Source organism: Lagenorhynchus albirostris, chromosome 13 (genome assembly GCF_949774975.1).
Source record: "Lagenorhynchus albirostris chromosome 13, mLagAlb1.1, whole genome shotgun sequence".
NCBI lineage: Eukaryota > Metazoa > Chordata > Mammalia > Artiodactyla > Delphinidae > Lagenorhynchus > Lagenorhynchus albirostris.
The window spans coordinates 76,559,065-76,577,848 of record NC_083107.1 but is presented as its reverse complement, the minus strand read 5'-3'; the positions used below and the strand labels follow the sequence as shown (position 1 = coordinate 76,577,848).

Below are 18,784 nucleotides of genomic sequence, written 5' to 3'. Positions count from 1 at the left end.
CCCTTAAGTTGCCTCACTTGGGTAAAGAAATGCATCGATCAGGGCAGCACCCAGGCCAGAAAGGAGAGTAATGAACCCTTACATTGAAATAACAGTTTCTGCCCTGGAAAGCACTTTCTTGTTTCTCATCTCCTTTAATAAGGCAGAATAGCTAACAGTGGATAAGCGCCTTCCAGGATTCAAATCCCACTGTTTTCTTACTGTGTGACCTTGGGCAAGTTTGTTAAATTCTCTGAGCCTTATCTTCCTTGACTGTAAAATGAAGACATACATGGTGGCTACTTCATTAAATTATTGTAAACATGAAGAGCATAATCCATGAACACATGGTAAGTACTTACTAATATAAACGATGATCATTACTGCTAAAATATTGATTATGTAAATTTATTATTTCATTTAACATTTTGAGGTAGTTATTAACATACACAATTTAAAGTTGAATGAATGGGATAAGAAAGGTTCAGTAACTTTCCTAAAGGCACCAGCTAATAGAAGTACCAGAGCTGGGGATCTCACCTCATCTGACTCCAAGGTCCGTGCTCTTTTCTGTAGATGACACGACTGCGCAGCATGATGTAAAGTACTTAGAACTAGTTCTCTGAGTTCTGCAACAGTTATGTAAGTGAAGCTTTAAATTCTTAGGTAAAGGTAAATGTAAGGTTCAACTATATGATCATCTTGAGATTTCCTTTTGGTTTCAACATGGAAGGGCATTAGATTAATGGGAAGGATAGATATGGTTTTATCTTAATCTACAAATTAGCTGACGTGGAAACAGATTCCTTCAAACTAAGTATTACTCAGCCTGCTGCTCCAAGTGGCAGTGACATAGGCCCAGAAGCATTTGTCATCCCCACGGGGTGCCACAGGAAGCAGCACTTCCTTTCCTTCAGCACATGTTACCTGTGCTCTCAGAAGGCCCACGGCCGGGAGGGAGGCGTGTGGAGGATGCCACGTTAGCAGCCTGTGCACACAACGGCAAAGTCAAACAGAACCGGAAGGTCTAATTTTAGCCCTCTCAGCCTTGGCATTGTTCCTTTTAGCCAAGATATTTTTCATGCACCACAGTAAAGTGCTTTGTTCCAGCCTTACTGGGTACTTCACAAAGGCCCAGCAAGGACGGGTTGAGCATGATTCAGGGCCGGAAATACATCAAAGCCAGGAACCTCAATGTTGAGGGCCAGCTCTCCTCTGGCAAGTTTTGGTAAATACGCTCTTTCCAGCTACCTCCCAAAGCCCCAAGAAGGAGTGTGCGGTCGCCTCTGCTTCTCTAGCTTCTTTGTGAAACTTCAGTGCTGCTCATCAGCAGGTGTCTTTGCTCCGACGAGCCTGGGATTTGCATGCCACTCTCTCTCTTCATTCCTGCTTAACAAAGCCCACTTCTTTCCACACGTCTGGGTCTTGTTTTCTTTCCTGAGGTGTCCTGGAAGGCGCTCTAGATGAAGAACTAGAAACACTTTCACAAGTTACAAGCTGCTTCTGTGGTTTGTTCCTTACAGCGACCCGGTGAATTAGGTGAGGCAGAAACGTTCATAGAACTTTTGGAGATGAGAAAAATGGAAGCTCAAAGAAGAAGCCAACTGTTGCTAAGGTCACACAGGAAAACATGGGCAGAGTTGGGACTGAACACCGGCTCTTGTGTTTTAGGAAAAGGCATGGTCACATTAACCTATCAAAGCATGGAAAATCCACACAGGTCGTTTGGCAGGGCCCTGGGAAACTTTTCCTGAGGATATCAGTGGATTTCATGGCCCAAAGTTCCAGGCTGAGAACCCAGGACGGTGGTCTTTACCTTCAGGCAAATCACCGTTTCCTATTTCCTGGGAAAATGGCAGGGAAGCTTGATCCCAGACACATCCGGAGATACCATTGTTTCCAAAGCCTTTGTAAGGGAGGAAAAGTAATTTTCCTTCTACCCTCTAGGTTCTTGGTTACGACAGATTAACTGGAGAAAAACATAAGTTTAATAACATGTATAACTTCTTATACAAGTGAAATATCCAAAAAAATGAGTAACTCTCTGAAATGGTCCAAGCTATCCCCTTAAATACTAACTTCAGCTAAAGATTAAAGAAGATGTTGATGGGAAGGAGAGCCAGATGTGAGACCCTATCAGGCAAAGCACAGTAAGCAAGGGTATGGTTGTTATGCAGATTTAAGTCAGTTACCTTCTCCATTGATAAGAGTTCCTGGAGATTTAGTCATCCTCCTAAATTCTGTTCAGAGAGGGAGACACCTTACAAATGGAGATTTCCCTCATAAATGTAGATGTCTCCTTCAGAAGGGTAACTTCTCAGTTTTCAGAGATTCTCCTATGTTTGCTGTTTATTAAAAATAATCAGCCTAAAATAATCCTTATGCGAAAGAGACATGTTCTGAAGTGGCTAATTCTGCGCCCCTTCACCTTCTGAGGTCTTTCCTTTGACCTTCAAATAGATCCCTCTCTGGACCTCATTGGACAATCCGAGATCTGACCTTAGGCACCCAGAAGTTATGATCTATGGCATTATCATCTTTCTCTATCTTTGAATTTTCCATCTTTTGAGTTTCAGTTTCAGTCATTATAATGAACACTGGATAGTGTGTTGACATTGACAAAGCTCTTTCCTATCTTACACCTTGTGGTAACACATCTGAGATTGGGATTGTTATCATCAATCTCACAGATGGTAGAATTGAGCCTCAGAGGGGTTTCCCAACAGGGTAGATGCTGAGGGTCAGAGGCTCTGACACACAGGGCTCCCCTCCCAACACTGTGTCTCCCCATCACTGCTTCTCCATGTGCCAAGATGGGGGAGGAGGCAGCAGACCCGAGTGTCTCCTGAGCTTCTCCCCCGTATTCATCCTTTCATCCAGAGCTAACCAGGGTGGGCTTGAGAACTAAAGGTCTTTGGCCTACAGGTGAACCCTGAAATACTGCTGTGAATTAACTATTTGAAAAAAACGTGGCTTTAATTGAAAGCACCACAAAAGTTCTCTTTCCAGGATTCCTGAGACTGTTTGTGGACCAAAGACATTTTGTTTGTTTGTTTGTTGAAATTATTTATGTACATTTTTTTCTGATTACAATGTTATATGTGCACATTATAAAAATTCCAAAATGATACGGGGGGGAGTGAAATATTACCATTATACTGCCAGCAGTTACAACCACTATTAATACTTTGATGTACATTATGTACTTTCCCAAATTTCTGTGCACACTAACTTGAGCTTGTGTGCATATAAAGTAAAAGCAGGGCGATACTACGTGTACTGTTTTGTGACTTGCTTTTTTACTTAACAGTTTATTGCAATTTCTTCTCTCCTTTCTTCTTTCTTTTTTTGGACCTCAAGGGTACACTTACGTTAATCATATTCTTCCGTTCGTGGCACACAATCATCATTGTTTATATAAAGCCCCTCTTATGTTTTATTATGTTTTTTATCTTCTGCACTCACTTCCATTCTCCTCCATTCTATTGTATTTAGTATATGTTCTCAGGTGTTTATCCTTGAGAATATACAGTTATTTTATGTTTGTGTGTTTTAATTTAAATAAATGACATTGACCCAATACTAGTTCATACCAGTCAATGTAGATCTACATTACCACTTCTAATGGCTTCATCATCTCCGTTGTATAGTTCTACCAAAATCTATCTAACCAGTTTCCTTTGATGGACAGTTAGGTTATTTTTTGAAAAGGTTTTGCTTTTAATTGTTTTAAACAATGCTGAAGTAAACATTCTTATATATATATGTCTCTGCAGGTTTGTGATTATTTCCTTGTGATAATTTTGAAGGACCACTTTGTGAAAAATCCTTCATCCAATTTTTCATTTTTCAGTTCCTAAGGTAGTTTTGTTACTGATTCCTGGAGCTCCCCCCTCCCCACATCCTCTTTCTCTCTCTGTCTCTGTCTCTCTTTCAACACTTTGCTGGTCTCTCCCTAATGGCATTTAGCACAGTCAGCTTTGATCTCTGTTTCATAGGTTCTTGCTTATCACTCAGCTGATAAGCTCTAGCTCGTTGTTGACTGAGATCGCATCATAATTGATTCAACAGCGTTTCCTGTGCACCTGTTCAATGGTAGGCTCTGAACTGGATGCCAAGGTGAACGTGACAATCACGTTCCCCTTGAGGAAACCCAGGTCTGGTGAGACAGCAGACATGCCTTATGGTGACCATGCCATGGCAGGTGGCATGGTGACAGCAGTGTGTACAAGAGTCAAGGTGAGAAAGAGGAAGCCAGACAAGAAAGTCACAGGAGATGATCCCCGTCCGTATCTGGAGTGTGGATTGGAGTTTACTGGAAGATCAAAGTGGACCTGATGGGAACTGCCCTCACAGCAAAAGGAACAGCTAGTAAACAACCAGAGAGGTTTGCGATGATACAGGAAGTTGAAGCATAGGGTGGGAGCATGGGGAGGGTGGACAAAAGGTGGGGTGGGGACAGAGTAGGTCCCAGTGAGGATTGGATTCAGAGTAAGGATAATGGGAGGCCACTGAGGGGTTAGGCAGAGCAGTGATGTGATTGGATTTTGTGTTTTAAAAAGGTCATTTTGGCTGTAGTGTGGAAGATGGAGGGCAACACCGTAGAGGGGAAAGCAAGCGAGTTAGGAGGCTATTGCAGTCATCGATCATGTCCTGCACTAAAGTAGTGGCCACAAAGAGAGGTAGATGAAATTTGAGAGAGAGTTAGGCAGTAGAATCTACAAACTACTTAACTGGATAATTGATTAGATATAACCCCCAGGCTTATAAGGGACCCTGGGCAGGTGGTGGGGCCATTTACCCAGAGAGGAGCACAGGAGGATATGCTGAGTTTGATACGGTTGTAGGATAGAAAAGTAGAAATGTCTAGCAGGTAGACGGATATATTCTCTACTATTCAGGAAAGGCCTACCATAGAGATTTGGGAACCACATTTATCTTTGTAATAGATGATAATATTGAGTAAAAGTTTGTTACATAAGTGAACAAATTAATTTTTAGTATCATACTTCCTTCAGATAGAGCATTTTACTTCTATCAAGTCACCTTTATCTGAGAATGTCAAAGTTCTTTGTCCTTAAGGCCCACCAACGTGAGTTAAAGTCTTTTTTAGAATTACTGTACAGATAAGTAAGCATTTAGGAACATGGTAAGAGCAGATGGTTCTCAGAGGGGAAAGACCACCAGCCTAAGAGTCAGAAGACTTGAGTGACTCTGCCACTACTGGTAGACACTTGAACATGTCACTTGCCCCTTGGGATATCCAAGTCCTTGCTCTGGGGGCAAGGAGAGAGCTTGCACCACTGATGCTCCAGGCTGCTCCTAGCCCTGGGACTTATCTTGAATCCCCAAGGATGTAGTCGGTGCCCCCTGCCTGTTTTATGCTTGTAGGGTAGGATCTCCACTGTCATCCCAGGAGGTCCCCAGTTGGAGGGAAAGTCATCAGAGAATGCCACGAGAAAGCCCGTCTCCCCTTTTCTGAAGCTGTTCTAGTCCCCAGAGGTGGCATGAAAGGCCAGCCTGTGATCGACACTCTCCCTGCCCCCTGGGAAGAGCTGCTGGGGACTTGTGAGCCCTCGGCTTTAGGGGGATGAAGAAGAGAAGAGCAGAAGGAACCAGAGGGCCAGATATTTGCCTTTATTAGAAAAGAAAACCCCACGCAATGTGCTGGGAAACTTTGAGGCTTAATTTTCAGGGTTGTTTTAACAGTCTCTGGAAACTAGCAACCTAATGTCATGTGTTTAAGGGATCCAAGAGGGTTGGTGATGGGGATCGTTTCAGCATCCCGGCACAGAGGTAAACATGCTTCCTGGCTTACGGGCTATGTGTGTTTGGCGTGGGGACAGCACACTGTGAGGGTGGGAGGGTGGGACCGCCCAGTTAGGTCAGGAGACTCGGGTTCTCATCCTGGCTGTGCCATCAGTTGCCTGTGTGATATTGGAAGACCTCAGACTCCCCAACTGAAACCAAGGGGCTTAAAACAGAAGAACCCAGAGTCAGGTCTTTACAAGCTTTCGTCTTCCCTAGTTGTGTGATTTTTAAAATCTTAATGCTAGACCCCAGTACAGGATCTTGAAACCATGTCGAGGATGCCAGATGGAAGGAGTGAGGAATCGGAGACAACTTGGGTTATGTTTGTGCTGCTTTGGGTGTTTTCTCGTTAGACCATCTACCTTGATTTTTACTCATGTTTTTCATCGGTGACTCCCAAGTTGACTGAGAATCATATTCACCTGAGCTGCTTGTTAAAAGTACCGACTTCCCCCTAAGGGAGGGTCTCATGAAGCTGTTTTTTTTTGTTTTGTTTTTTTTGTTTTTTGTTTTTTTTTTTGCGTACGCGGGCCTCTCACTGTTGTGGCCTCTTCCGTTGCGGAGCACAGGCTCCGGACGCGCAGGCTCAGCGGCCATGGCTCACGGGCCCAGCCGCGCCGCGGCATGTGGGATCTTCCCGGACCGGGGCACGAACCCGTGTCCCCTGCATCGGCAAGCGGACTCTTCAACCACTGCGCCACCAGGGAAGCCCCAATGAAGGTGTCTTTTTAACACAATAACCAAGGATGATTCTTGCACTTAGGCAAGTTTGGGACACAACTGCTTAAGGGTTTTCACCTGGGGACCAGCCACAGTTGAAGTTGCCTGATGCAGGTGGGAATTTGTCTCTCTGTCCCTTGTGCTCCCCAGCTCTTGGCTATGAACATTCATCTCTCCAGGCCCCATATCCCAAGAGGTGAATGTCTCCTGCATCCAGTTCTGAGCCCTTCAAGGCTGGAACCATGTCTTCTCTTTACACCCCACCGTGCCCAGCACAGGGCCTTTCTCATAGACGATGCCTATAAATGTCCACTGAACTGAGTTGCCCAGAGAGTTTCTATCTGCCTCAGTTAACTAGACCATCAACCATCATTGGTACAAATCCATGCCTTTAAGGACAGGAGGAGAGGAGATTGGTGAGAATTTGTAGAAACGTGTCACAGAGAAGACAGCATTGGAACTGAGCCTTGCAGAGGGAGTAAGATTTGGGCCAGTGGTAAGGAAAAGAAAGGGGGATCCAGGCAGAAGTCTAAGCACAAGCAAAGCCAGGCTCTTCCAGTTATTCTCATGTTCAGGTGAGAATCCCAGAGCCCAGAGAGAAGACCTGATATATTCAAGGCTGGCCCAGGTAACTTGACACTAGAACCAGATCAACTCCATTCAAGACTCCTTCCATACCTGGCACTGTTGTGTGTTCCATAGGCCTCCCACCTGAGCCCCTAAAGCTCTTTCAACCTCTGCTCTGAGCCCTATTTCCGGGACTGTTTCCACATCACTGTGCTCATCCTGCTGTGTGTCTGCATGTGTGGTGGTGCCACCCCAACTCAGCCCCCAAGTCTTTCCATGAATCTCACCAAGATTCAGCCAGGCTGATGGTCCAATTACCTAGGAGAAGCCAGGCGTGCTGTTCTGTGTGCCTCATCGCAGGCAGCAAGCCTTGGTGTGTCCTGAGAAGCTGGGCTTAGGTATCAGAGTAGGCAAAGGACAGGCTCAGGGCAACACACACACACACACACACACACACACACACACACACACACACACACACACACACACACACACACTTTATTTGAATCCTCTTTAAGGCCAAAAGGGTCTGTGGAGGAAAGATGCTCATGGGAGCTTCTCGGACCTCCTGGTGGGTCTTTTCTCCCTTCCAGGAAGTTTCCCAGTTCTCAGAGCATTCTTACATGTTTTGCCTCTTCTGCTCTAGAATCCTGTTATCAAGACAGGGTAGGAAATGGATGAGAAGTGGCCAAACCCAAGGCAGGAAGACAAGTTAAGTGGTGGTTGAAGAATCCAGGCAAGAGATAAGAGCCTTTATCAGGAAACCAAGGAGGTTTGAGACATCTTGTTCTCTCTGTACTAAGCTTTTTAGTAGCTAGCTGAGCTAGGGTAAATTATATATTCTTTCTGAGCTTCAAACTCCTCGTCAATAAAAGAGATGATAATGATCTCTTTCTTACAGCATTGTTATACGGGTAAATATTGTTACACAAAAGCCTTCTGTGAACTGCAGTGTATAAAAATGTGGTCTTCTCTTGCCCATCAGAACCCTTCTACCAGCCCCATTTTGTGCCTAGCACTGAGTCTCTATGACAACTCAAAGCATGAGAAATTATTTGATTTGGGGCTGGGCTGGCTTTTATCTCACAGCCTGGAACCCTAGCATAAAAATAATACATCCTGGTATCTTTCCCCTCCCTTAGGTAACACATGCTCAAGTACCACCGGTTTTCAGGTAACGAATGCAGAGCCAGCACGCACCGACTCTTTTGAGACAAGCCAGGCTGAAGTCTGTGACTCATGTTTTCATACTTAGAAAACTTATGCTGCCAGTCAATGAGTGGCGGGGGCACAAGGACCTTAAAGATCATCTTGTCCAACTCATTTTTCAGTTGGGGAAACTGAGCAACAGGAAAGGAAAGGATCTTGCCCAAGATCACAGATTTAACTAGAAGTAGAGTGGGCATAAATCCTTCCCATTATGTCATGGAATCTTTGGGGGAACATGTTAAGCTTTACTGTCATTTTACCCTTTCTTTCATCCCAGTCTCATAATGAAAGAAACTGCTTGGCCCATGTCACTGCAGCCCCAGTACGGGGAGGACATCAATTCATTTATCAGACATAACTAAGAATCACCTTTATGCCAAGCACTGAGGATGCTGAAACAAAGGCACAGGCCCTGACTTCAAGCTATTTAGAATTTAATGATGAAGACAGACAAGGAAACAATCTCTAGAAGGTCAGGCTATTTTCTATACAGTTACATGAAACATTCCTCCCATCTGCTGTCTGCACTTTATACTTATGATTGCATTGACTCTCCTCATGTATAGATTATTATGAGGCTGATTTTCCCAGAAAGAAACATACCAAATCCCATAATGGGTCTAATGAAGACCAGTGACAAGGTCCTTCGTAGTGGCTCACGTCCCATTCATTCATTTCCTCAAAAAATATTTGTTGAGCATCTAGTATGAGGTACCAGGGTGCAAAGATAAATAAAAGCAGTCCTCTCAAGCAACTAACAATCCAGTAGAGAAATCAGTAAAGATCATGGAAGCTTTTATAAGGGAAAGGAGAGGCCGAGGACAAAGGGTGCCTAAGTCAGCCTTGGAAAGTCTGCAGAGATTTCACAGAGGAGCTGGCACGTGAGCTGAGACTACTTGAAGAAGGAGAAGGAGTGTGCTGGGCAGATAGAGGGGGGTGACATTCCAGGAAAAGAAACAGCACACGCGAAGCATGAATGTGTGGAAGCATGCAAGCCCTGGGACCTGTAACAGTTGATTATTACTGGCATATGAAGTGAAAAGACAGGTTGGCAGAAAATGAGGCTATGAGTCGGCAAGACTGTGCCATGCTAGCAAGCCGGGGCTACATCCTGTAGACAGCGGTGAGCTGTTGAGCGTTTTTGGGAGAAGATCACATGCTGAGGTTTGCATTTCAGAAATTCATTCAAGCAGCCATGCAGGTGGCAGGTTGCAGTAGAGAGCCCAGGGAGGATTATTAATCCAGGCAAAACCTGATGAGGGCGGTGGCAGTGCCACTCTGAGCCAGGTCAGAACTTGATTTTGTACATGATTCATTTCCAGGCATACCTGAGTGATGGTGCTGACCATGACCTGTAACCAAGATGCATGAAGTTACGCATTTGAGTCCCCAAAACTGTGATTCATGGTGCTGACAATGTTCCCCTTTTGTGTAAGAGACCATCCTCTCCCGGGTCAACTGAACGGTTTAAGGCATCGCAATGATGTGTAGAGAATCCAAGCTCCCTTGCTTAAGAGAGAAGCTGACACGTTGACCTTCTAAGGCCCTTGGGGGAGGTGGTTTTTAATAACCCTTAACCCCTTTTCCCATCATTCATACAAACTCACTTCTGAGCTTGTGGTTTTGGTAAATCTAACAGGCTTTTCCAAACAAGAGCTTGGCAAAGTGATCCCTCTCTCATCCCTCTTGCAGCTCCAGGAAACGCTAATTCAGCCTCTCAAACCTTCCTGCTTTCGCAGTTCCTGTTCCTTCTCCTGCAATGCCTTCCAAACACCTGTCTGTCGGTGACTGTGCACTAGAGTCTTGCAGATCCACGTTCAAATTCTAGCTCTGCCACTCGTTAGTTGTATGATTTTGTACAAGAGAGCTGCCCTAATTATTTTGCTGAGTTGTCACAGGGTTAGAGGTCAAGGTTGTGAAGTGTCCATCCTAGTGCCTCCCGCGCAGCCACTCAGGGTTCAGTAGCTATTACTATTAGGTGAGAGTCTAGTTCAATAATGAAAATTTGTAATTCTCCACTGAAAAGAACAAAGAGAAGTACTGAAAGGTTGGTAATACATCTTTTGATTATCAAGATAACCGTGAATTACCATTTTCTTACCCAGATTAATTAAACCTGACACCTGACTACCCACTTGATTTCCATATCCAGCTGTGGAATCCCACAGTAACTTATAATTAAGAGATGGTTTTTAATCAGAGACTTGAAACTTGAAATTAAGAGCAAAAATATGTAGAGAAACTCCATGAGAAAGGGCATAGTTGCAGATCGTCAGGCCCTTTTATCAAGCAGAAGAATTTGGAAGCAAATGCCCATCTAAACAGCATCTTTTCACCACGCTGTGTGCTTCCGAAGAAGTAGCTCCCCCTGAAAGCAGCAATAGTGGTTTGGTTTCATTATTTGGAAAGAATTATTCAGTGTTAGGGCAGGTTACTGACAATGGGTGTGGAATCTGTTTTAGAAGAAGGTAAAAAAAATAATAACAGGGTATGTGGTTAGATTACCCCTTCTGGGCTATTGCAAGTATAGACCTGCTGAGAGCCTAGCAGAGAATTTGTCTCAAGCACACTGAAGGACTAGGTCCACTTGGGTAAATTCTCCAAAACCTAACTCTGTCTCCTCTAACAGGACTTTACAGATCTTGCGATACTTTCCTTGTTCTGTTAGTAAAATCACTAACTTGACTTTTTAAATTACTCTGTGGTTAATTTGTTTTGTTTTAATTCTTTTTTGTCACAAAAACAACAACATTAAAGGGAAATTTTAAAAATCATCTTTAATTTTCCTGCAGTAATAAAACTGTTTTAATTTTGGACTTTTTTTGGTCTTTGTTTACCTACGTATTTCTTAATTAGCCATCACAGTAAATCTGAAAGGGTTTTTTTTTTATGTGTGCTTTATCGAGAAAGAAATTGACGCTAAAGCAGTTAATTAATATTGCTGTCAGCAACACATAAGGTCAATGGCCAAATCAGGGATAACTCTAAACCTATGCTCTGTCCACCTACTGTGGGACTGTGATGTTGGCCACACAACCTGGCATATAATCAATGTATTTTATATTTTATTTTATGCACTATTATTTTGACTTACTGGCAGTAATAAGAATAGAATGGAATTATGTCAACTGAAATTCACTAACCAATCTTTTAAAAAAAGCCATCCAGAAATTGTCAACACTGAAGGCAATGTTGTAGGAAGTTTCTGAAGATGAGAAGAGAGACAGAGAATTAATGAGACTAGTAAAAATGATCTGTTGGCATTTGAAAAAGAAAAAAACAGCAGAAACTTTGGAACTAGAACAACGCATTCCCTACCATTGCTGATCAGATTTCCAAAGCCACTTTTCGATCATTTGGCTATAAGTCCTTCTTACCGTTCTTGTCAATAATGCCACTTAATATCCCTGCAAACTACATGCAGAATTAGGCACCTGTGCAGTAAGTGCTAATGAATCATAATTTGTAAAATGAGAATACAAACATTTTCCATGTACTTTACATGAATAGCCTAAAAAGGGATGTTGGCTTTCCATGTGGGAGTCAATGCTGTGTAAAAAGATGACACATGATGGAGGAGGATGAACTCTACAGCCTTTTGAGAAGTCTTTTCTGGTCATCTCTTTTCTAGAATATCAAATAGAAGGAAACAGACTTGGGGAGACTTTGATCAGACACACTGGAGGGACTTCTAACCACACGGGACTGCTCAGAACTCTAGCTTGGTTCTTAATCAAGCTTGAAATGATCACAGCCACAGCGCTAATTGCATTAATTTGCTTTTCATCAGGCAGAATGGGGAAACAGAATAGCAAACTGGCCCCCGAAGTGATGGAGGACCTGGTGAAGAGCACAGAGTTTAATGAGCATGAACTCAAGCAGTGGTACAAAGGATTTCTCAAGGACTGTCCAAGCGGGAGGCTGAATCTCGAGGAATTTCAGCAGCTCTACGTGAAGGTAAGTTGTTTTTCAACGTATTTTTAATCTTCAGGCCAGAAAACATTGTCTTCATCACATGTAGCTTCACATGGAATTATAACTCGAAGTAGCCAATTTGTTTCAACTCTGGTGGTTTTCCACCCAAAAAGAAAAATGGTCATTTTTAAAAATGCAAAGGGATGTGTTCTGTTCCAGACATAAGTCAAGCAATTTCTGAACAAGAGTAATTGTTCAGTCAAAACACCAAACAGTTCAGAGGATGATAGCATCTGGTAAAGCACAGTAAAAATCTCAGATAATAGCATTTGCTGATGATTATTGACAGGCGGCTAATTGCACCATTGTTTGGCTTGTTAAAGGTATCTCTCTCAGTTAGCGAGAAAGTATGTGGGAGGGCTTTTGCACCCAGAAAGTCCCCTTATTTGCAGGTAAGAAAAATATACAGATCTCCACAGCTTTGCATTTAGAAGGAAGTAGGGAGTTCTGGTATACATCAAGGTCTACCAGGATGGTCTTCTATCATTCTATCAAGGTCTAAAATATGGACTTTCCCCAGGATTTTGTACTGTTTAGAAGTTAACATTCCCCTGGACATTAGATAAAACTGTTCCGTGTAAGGTATAATTTGTACTGTAGTGGTATTGCTTCAGTTTGTCTGAGTTTATCATTTGTAGTTGTTCTAGATTTGGCGTGATCTAAGACATTCCATTTTGTTTATACTTCGATAATGTGAGGCTTGTGGAAAAAGTGTTTCTCTTTTAATTACTCTGTTTGTAATTGTTTCTCTTTTAACTTTTTCTGACTAAAATACCAAATAGATAATAGTGCTCTTATCATTCAAGTGCAGCAAGTATCAATTTGAGCAATATGAACCATCCACAGGCATAGTATGTGCCTGGGATGATTATATAAAATATTAAACAGTGTCGTTCTCTCTTGAAGTTGAACATCTCATATAGCCTTTGCTCCAGCAATTCCATCCTTGCATATGTACAAGAAGGAACATGTATAAGAATGCTCATAGCTGCACTGCTCACAATACCCAAACTGGGAAACAACCCAAACACCCATCAAAGGGAGAGTGGAAAATAAACTGTGGTATACTCACGTGGCAGTCAAAACAGTTGAACTGCAGCAAAACTGAAACATTAAGTGCAAAAAGTAAGTCTCAAAATACTTTAAATTAAACACAGATAAGATAAAAATATGTTTTATAGAACTACAAATAAAAGCAATAACATCACACGAAAAAGAAAGCAAGAGAGTGATGAACACAGGATTCAGACTGCATCACCCACCCTGCAGTTACGATGGTTACATCCAGGGCATAAGAGGCAAGGGATGAGACGGAAGTTTAGCCACATGGTTAGAGAGCTGGACGGATTGTGTCAAAGTCTTAGGTATGGCTTTGGGTGCTCGGTTTGCAGGTGGTTATTGCATTCATAAAAGCTTGCTAATCCTGCATGAACCACTAATGAATGTCAAGAATCCGTGATTGTCATTAATCCAGTGCTGACCACCTGAGGGCTCAAGGTATCTATAACTATCTTTTTAAATGTGTGTAGAAACGTACACAAAAAGTGGTATGTGTGCATGTTATAAGATTACTGTGACACTTCTAAGAATATCTGAGTAATTCGTTTTTAGATATTTTACATGGAAGCAGTGAGAAACGCATTTACCATTCAATTGACAGAAATTGCTTTTGCTGAGAAGTGGGATGGTATGCATTTTCCTAGATTTTTATACAACTCACCATAGTTTTCAAAGTCACATCTTCTACCATTTTAACACCCAGAAGTTAGCCTCTGCCTCAGAACTGTCTTCCCTCAGCCCCAAGGGACGTACAGACAAATGAGATTTGTCAAAGCCACTTTCCTATCAGTAAAAGCCATGCAAGCTGTCACTCTGTGTTTAAGAGAGCTCTATGTGCCATGCTTCTCACTATTTGTTCAAAGTGAGAGTGGTTTTGCCTTTGAAGAAATAGTTCAAATGCAGGAAAGGAAGTATTTTATTTACATGCTGGAAGTACTCAGCACTGAAAATAAAATCCACCTCAAGCTAAGGGAGGGGTGTGTGTAAACATCAAACATCCCTCAGTGTTTTATGGTACAACTGAGGTATATGTACCAGTATCAACCCCTACTCCCCCCTCCCCCCAGAGTGGATTTTTTTTTTCCAGGAAGGGGATATATAACTTTGTGGATGAAGGTTAGATTCTTAGCAGCCTCTTAACAGCCATATTTAAACTCAGCCTGTGCTCTTGTATCAAATAGAAAGTAGGCAAAGTCCTCCTCTCCTTCCAGAGTTGTCCAAGGACAAAATACAAAAGAGAATCGCAGAGGAAATATGCCACATCCACAGGAAAAAAAAAAAAAAAAAAAGAAAGAAAGACAGGTCTCTGTTAGGTTAGAAGGGAGAATAACAGAGAAAGATGTGTATTATGTAATAAGGCCCAGGAGAAGGAAGAAAAGTCTTCCTTTAATGCAGCTTAAAAGTACAAATGTTCAGCAAGACACAGTCTTTGTCTTGGTGAATAGGCACTTTTCAGTAGTTCCTTCTATCTCAGTGTGGACATTGAGACATCCTGGAATCCAGCTGAGTGAGCAAAGCCACCGGTGGCCTCTGCCCCCCCGCCTGTGTGGTCAGCCTGACACATCTACTGTCACTGACCTGATCCATTTTAGGCTCTGGGAGAGTCACCTCACTGCGTGGAGTCAGTTCTGATGAGGGTATGGGGCGACAGGATAACGGGAGAGGCCCCCCCTGCAAGGCCAGGGGCCACAAACCCTCAACTTCAGAAGCCTTTGTATCCAAAGTATAAAGGAATTCCATTAAGTCTACATGTAAAACTGTCTAAAACTAAGGTTCAGAAAAATGAGGTAATTTGCTCAGTGCCGCAAAATGAGTGAAGTTCAGGACAGACATTAAAGACGGGTATGCTGACGTGCACTGCAGCACATGGCCCTGCCTCTCGACTGGATTCCCCTGCCAGCCCCTCATCAACCTCCCTCCAAGCCCCTCCCCCATACAGCTGCTGGAGTGGGATTTGAAAAACGCAGGTCTGGGCATGGACCTTCCTAGTTTGTTACAGGTGGTACCGAACCAGGCTCCTTTGCCCAACACGCAGCAAGCCGTACGCTGAGATGCTGAGGTTTGTAGCAGAGAGTTTGTTCACAAGGCAGCCAAGCAAGGAGACAGGAGAAGAAGCCTCCAATCCACCTCCCTGAAGGCAAAAGGCTTGAGATATTTATGGGATAAAGAAGCAGGGTGGTCTTAGGCGTGGGGAAGGGTGATTGGAGGTGGGGAAAGTGTGAGGTAATCGGCGTTCTGAGCAGGAATCTTGGGTTACATGCTTCTTCGTGGGACGCGTGTTCAGGAATGGAGGCTCTTAGCATGGTCTGAGGGTAGAGTTTTTGGCCCTCTGACATCAAAAGGTCATTCATCAGACAACTGTGCAGGCCCAGTTTTAGGCTCAGTGGCCCCATCCAGCTTTTGTCAGCTTGACTAGACAGGAGTTGACTCCAGGTTTCTGGAAAACAGCTTAAGTGCCTGTTACTCTAGTGACCCATATGTCAGAGGCATTATCTATAAGGGTGGTTAGACGTCTTGTGATATATTACCTAGCTACGTGAAGCTTGGAGGGTATGCAATTAAAGCAGGAAAAAGAAATAAGCACGCTTAATCAGTAAAGGCAGGTTACAAGCAGAGGGGTTTTTAACAAGCTGTTCTCTTATCTGCTGTTCCGTAAGTCAAGGATTTCTGTTAACCCTATGGGGCACGGTTTCACAGGTTTCATTCTTTAGTCATGTAGAGAATAGTCACCTCACTTAAATCAACATACGACCCAGTGGCTAAGACAGGGCCTGCCACAGAGCAAGCATCAGTGTTGGTGAGTGAATTGTTCTGAATGCTGGCTGTGTGTATCCTTCTCAGGAAGCCCTGTGGTGGAGGCATATAGAAGTGACTAAAGGACAGTCCTGCCTGCTCTCCAGGATCTCACAGGCTCATTGGAGAGACACAGTTAACCACAACACAAGGCAGAATGACATAAATGCTTGTTGGTGGGGCAAGAGTGGAAAATAGAGGTTATTTCAAAATGGGATATTAAAGTAAGAAGTTAATTAATGCAGTGATGAAAGGAAGACTTTTCTCCTGGTCTTTTAGAAGATAAAACGTCTCTGAGGGGCTTCCCTGGTGGTGCAGTGGTTGAGAGTCCGCCTGCCGATGCAGGGGACGCGGGTTCGTGCCCTGGTTCGGGAGGATGCCACGTGCCGCGGAGCGGCTGGGCCCGTGAGCCGTGGCCGCTGAGCCTGCGCGTCCGGAGCCTGTGCTCCGCAGCGGGAGAGGCCACAGCAGTGAGAGGCCCGCGTAGCGCAAAAAACAACCAAAAACGTCTCTGAGTAGATAGCTTTTACCTTTGACAAACTTGGTACCTGTGAAAGGTGCCCACCCACCCCCAAATTCATGTGTTGAAATTTTCATCTCCAGTATGTCAGAATCTGACTGTATTTGGAGAGAGGGCCTTTAAAGAGGTAATTAAGTTAAAATGAGGTCATTAGTGTGGGCCCCAATCCAGTATGACAGGTGTCCTATAAGAAGAGGCAATTTGGACAGAGACATGTACAGAAGAAAGGCCATGTGAAGACACAGGGAAATGATGGTCGCTACGAATCAAAGAGAAGCCTCGGAAGAAACCAGTCTTACCAACACCTTGATCTTGGACTTCTACCCTTCAGACCTTTTATTGTTTAAACCACACAGTCTGTGGTACTTTGTTATGGCAGCCTTGACAAACTAAAAACAGTACTCGTTCCTTCTCTGTTACAAACTTCTCATGGGCAAGCCCAGAGCCCTCTGTATCTGGTATAAGCACGCCTTCTGTCAGGAATGTTCTAACGCTCCTGGCACACAGAGATGTCCACGTTACTGCAGATGTCTCATCATCCCAACCACAGTACCGCTGCTGAGAGGTTGGGGAGAGAGATTTTGCATTTTGTCACCAAGAACCAAGTACCTGATTTTTCCCCCATGAGAATTTCCTGTTTCCAATAATTATAAGGATTGCCAAGTTGAGATCACAAATTAAGATTGAGAGTTTGCAATTTGAACTGTATTTTCAGAGAATTTTTAAATTTAATCTTAAAAGAAAACCAGCCCTGCGGAAGAGCAGGCAGCTGCACGAGGGAGGAGGTGTCCCTGTCCCAGGTCCTCTTCCTTGGAAAGCTGATACCATTCCTGCTTCGTTTAGTCTCTGTGACATCAAAGCCAAAGAAACCAAGTGACAAACCGGGCAGAGTCCTGCAAAGCACTAAATGCATTTTTTTTTTTTTTTTTTTTTTTTTTTGCGGTACGCGGGCCTCTCACTGCTGCGGCCTCTCCCGTTGCGGAGCACAGGCTCCGGACGCGCAGGCTCAGTGGCCATGGCTCACGGGCCCAGCCGCTCTGCGGCATGTGTCATCTTCCCGGACCGGGGCACGAACCCGTATCCCCTGCATCGGCAGGTGGACTCTCAACCACTGCGCCACCAGGGAACCCCACTAAATGCATTTTGATATTTGTTTGGAGTTCGACTTTTGGGATTGTTTTCATCAGGATCATTGGGTGGGTTCAGGTTGAGTTGAAAAGGGAGTTCGTTTAAAAAGATCATGGGATCTACAATCTGACAGCGCTGAGATTCAGTCCTAGCTGTGTTAATGTTTGCCAGATCTCTGCCTCTCTGAATCTATTTCCTTATCTAAGTGATGGAAATAATAAGCCCTGTCCTGTCACCTCAGTGGTGTCCTGAAGGAAAGAAGGGAAGTAAAAATGACTTACAACCTATGACAAGACGTTTTTGCCATCATGATTGATGATCTGCTCATTTACTCTCAGAAAACCAAGGTAGAAAACAACTTTCATTTCCATGCCAAAGGCAATGGCCGCATAGAGTGGTCTACAGAAGAGGAAGTGAGGCTCTACGGAGGCTCAGTAGAATGGGCCTGAATCAAATAGTGTGTCCACCATGCTTTCCAGGGTAACAGGACCCACCACGAGGCTACACCAGCACCATTTCCTCCGTAGATTCTTAGACACTGAGCTCTGTGTCCTCTCCAGCACAAAGGCCTCCCCCAGATCCCTGCTGCCAGGCAGGCAAGGCGTGGCATTCCAGACCTTTATTCGGCCCCACCAACCACTTGGTGTCCTGTCTCTCCCGTGTGTCCACCTGCTCAGTCTCTACAGCGTATCGTTTTGCAGGTGAAGAAAGACATAAATTCTGCCTCTTTCGAAAAAGGTAATTAAGTGGCCAAAGATTGCTTTTCTGGGGTCTAGCCCAATTCTCCTGAGCCACTGCTTTTCCACCAAGCAAAAACCACCGTACCAAATTTTCTTCTCAGGAGTGTTAGGAGTTAGGCAACTGGAAGGTGTACCTGAGGCAGGTGGGAGGGCCCTCGAGTGCCATTTGATCATCCCTAATCCAACAGTTTGAATTTTAGTAAAACTTATTTGCATAAGTTCCTGCCGAGTCATTCCGTGTGTCCAGCCAAGTGATCGTTTCCTGAAGAGCTTCTGTAATTTG

At 43.9% G+C, this 18,784-nt stretch overlaps 1 protein-coding gene across 1 annotated transcript in view; it reads left to right on the top strand.

Annotated features, from left to right (window-relative positions):
- Positions 1–18,784, top strand: part of VSNL1 (visinin like 1) — a 100,404-nt gene that overhangs the window by 24,431 nt on the left and 57,189 nt on the right. The window contains exon 2 of the mRNA XM_060168876.1: positions 12,077–12,243. Coding sequence (XP_060024859.1) covers positions 12,082–12,243 — 162 coding nt within the window. The 5' untranslated portion in view covers positions 12,077–12,081. The remainder of the gene's footprint in view (positions 1–12,076; positions 12,244–18,784) is intronic.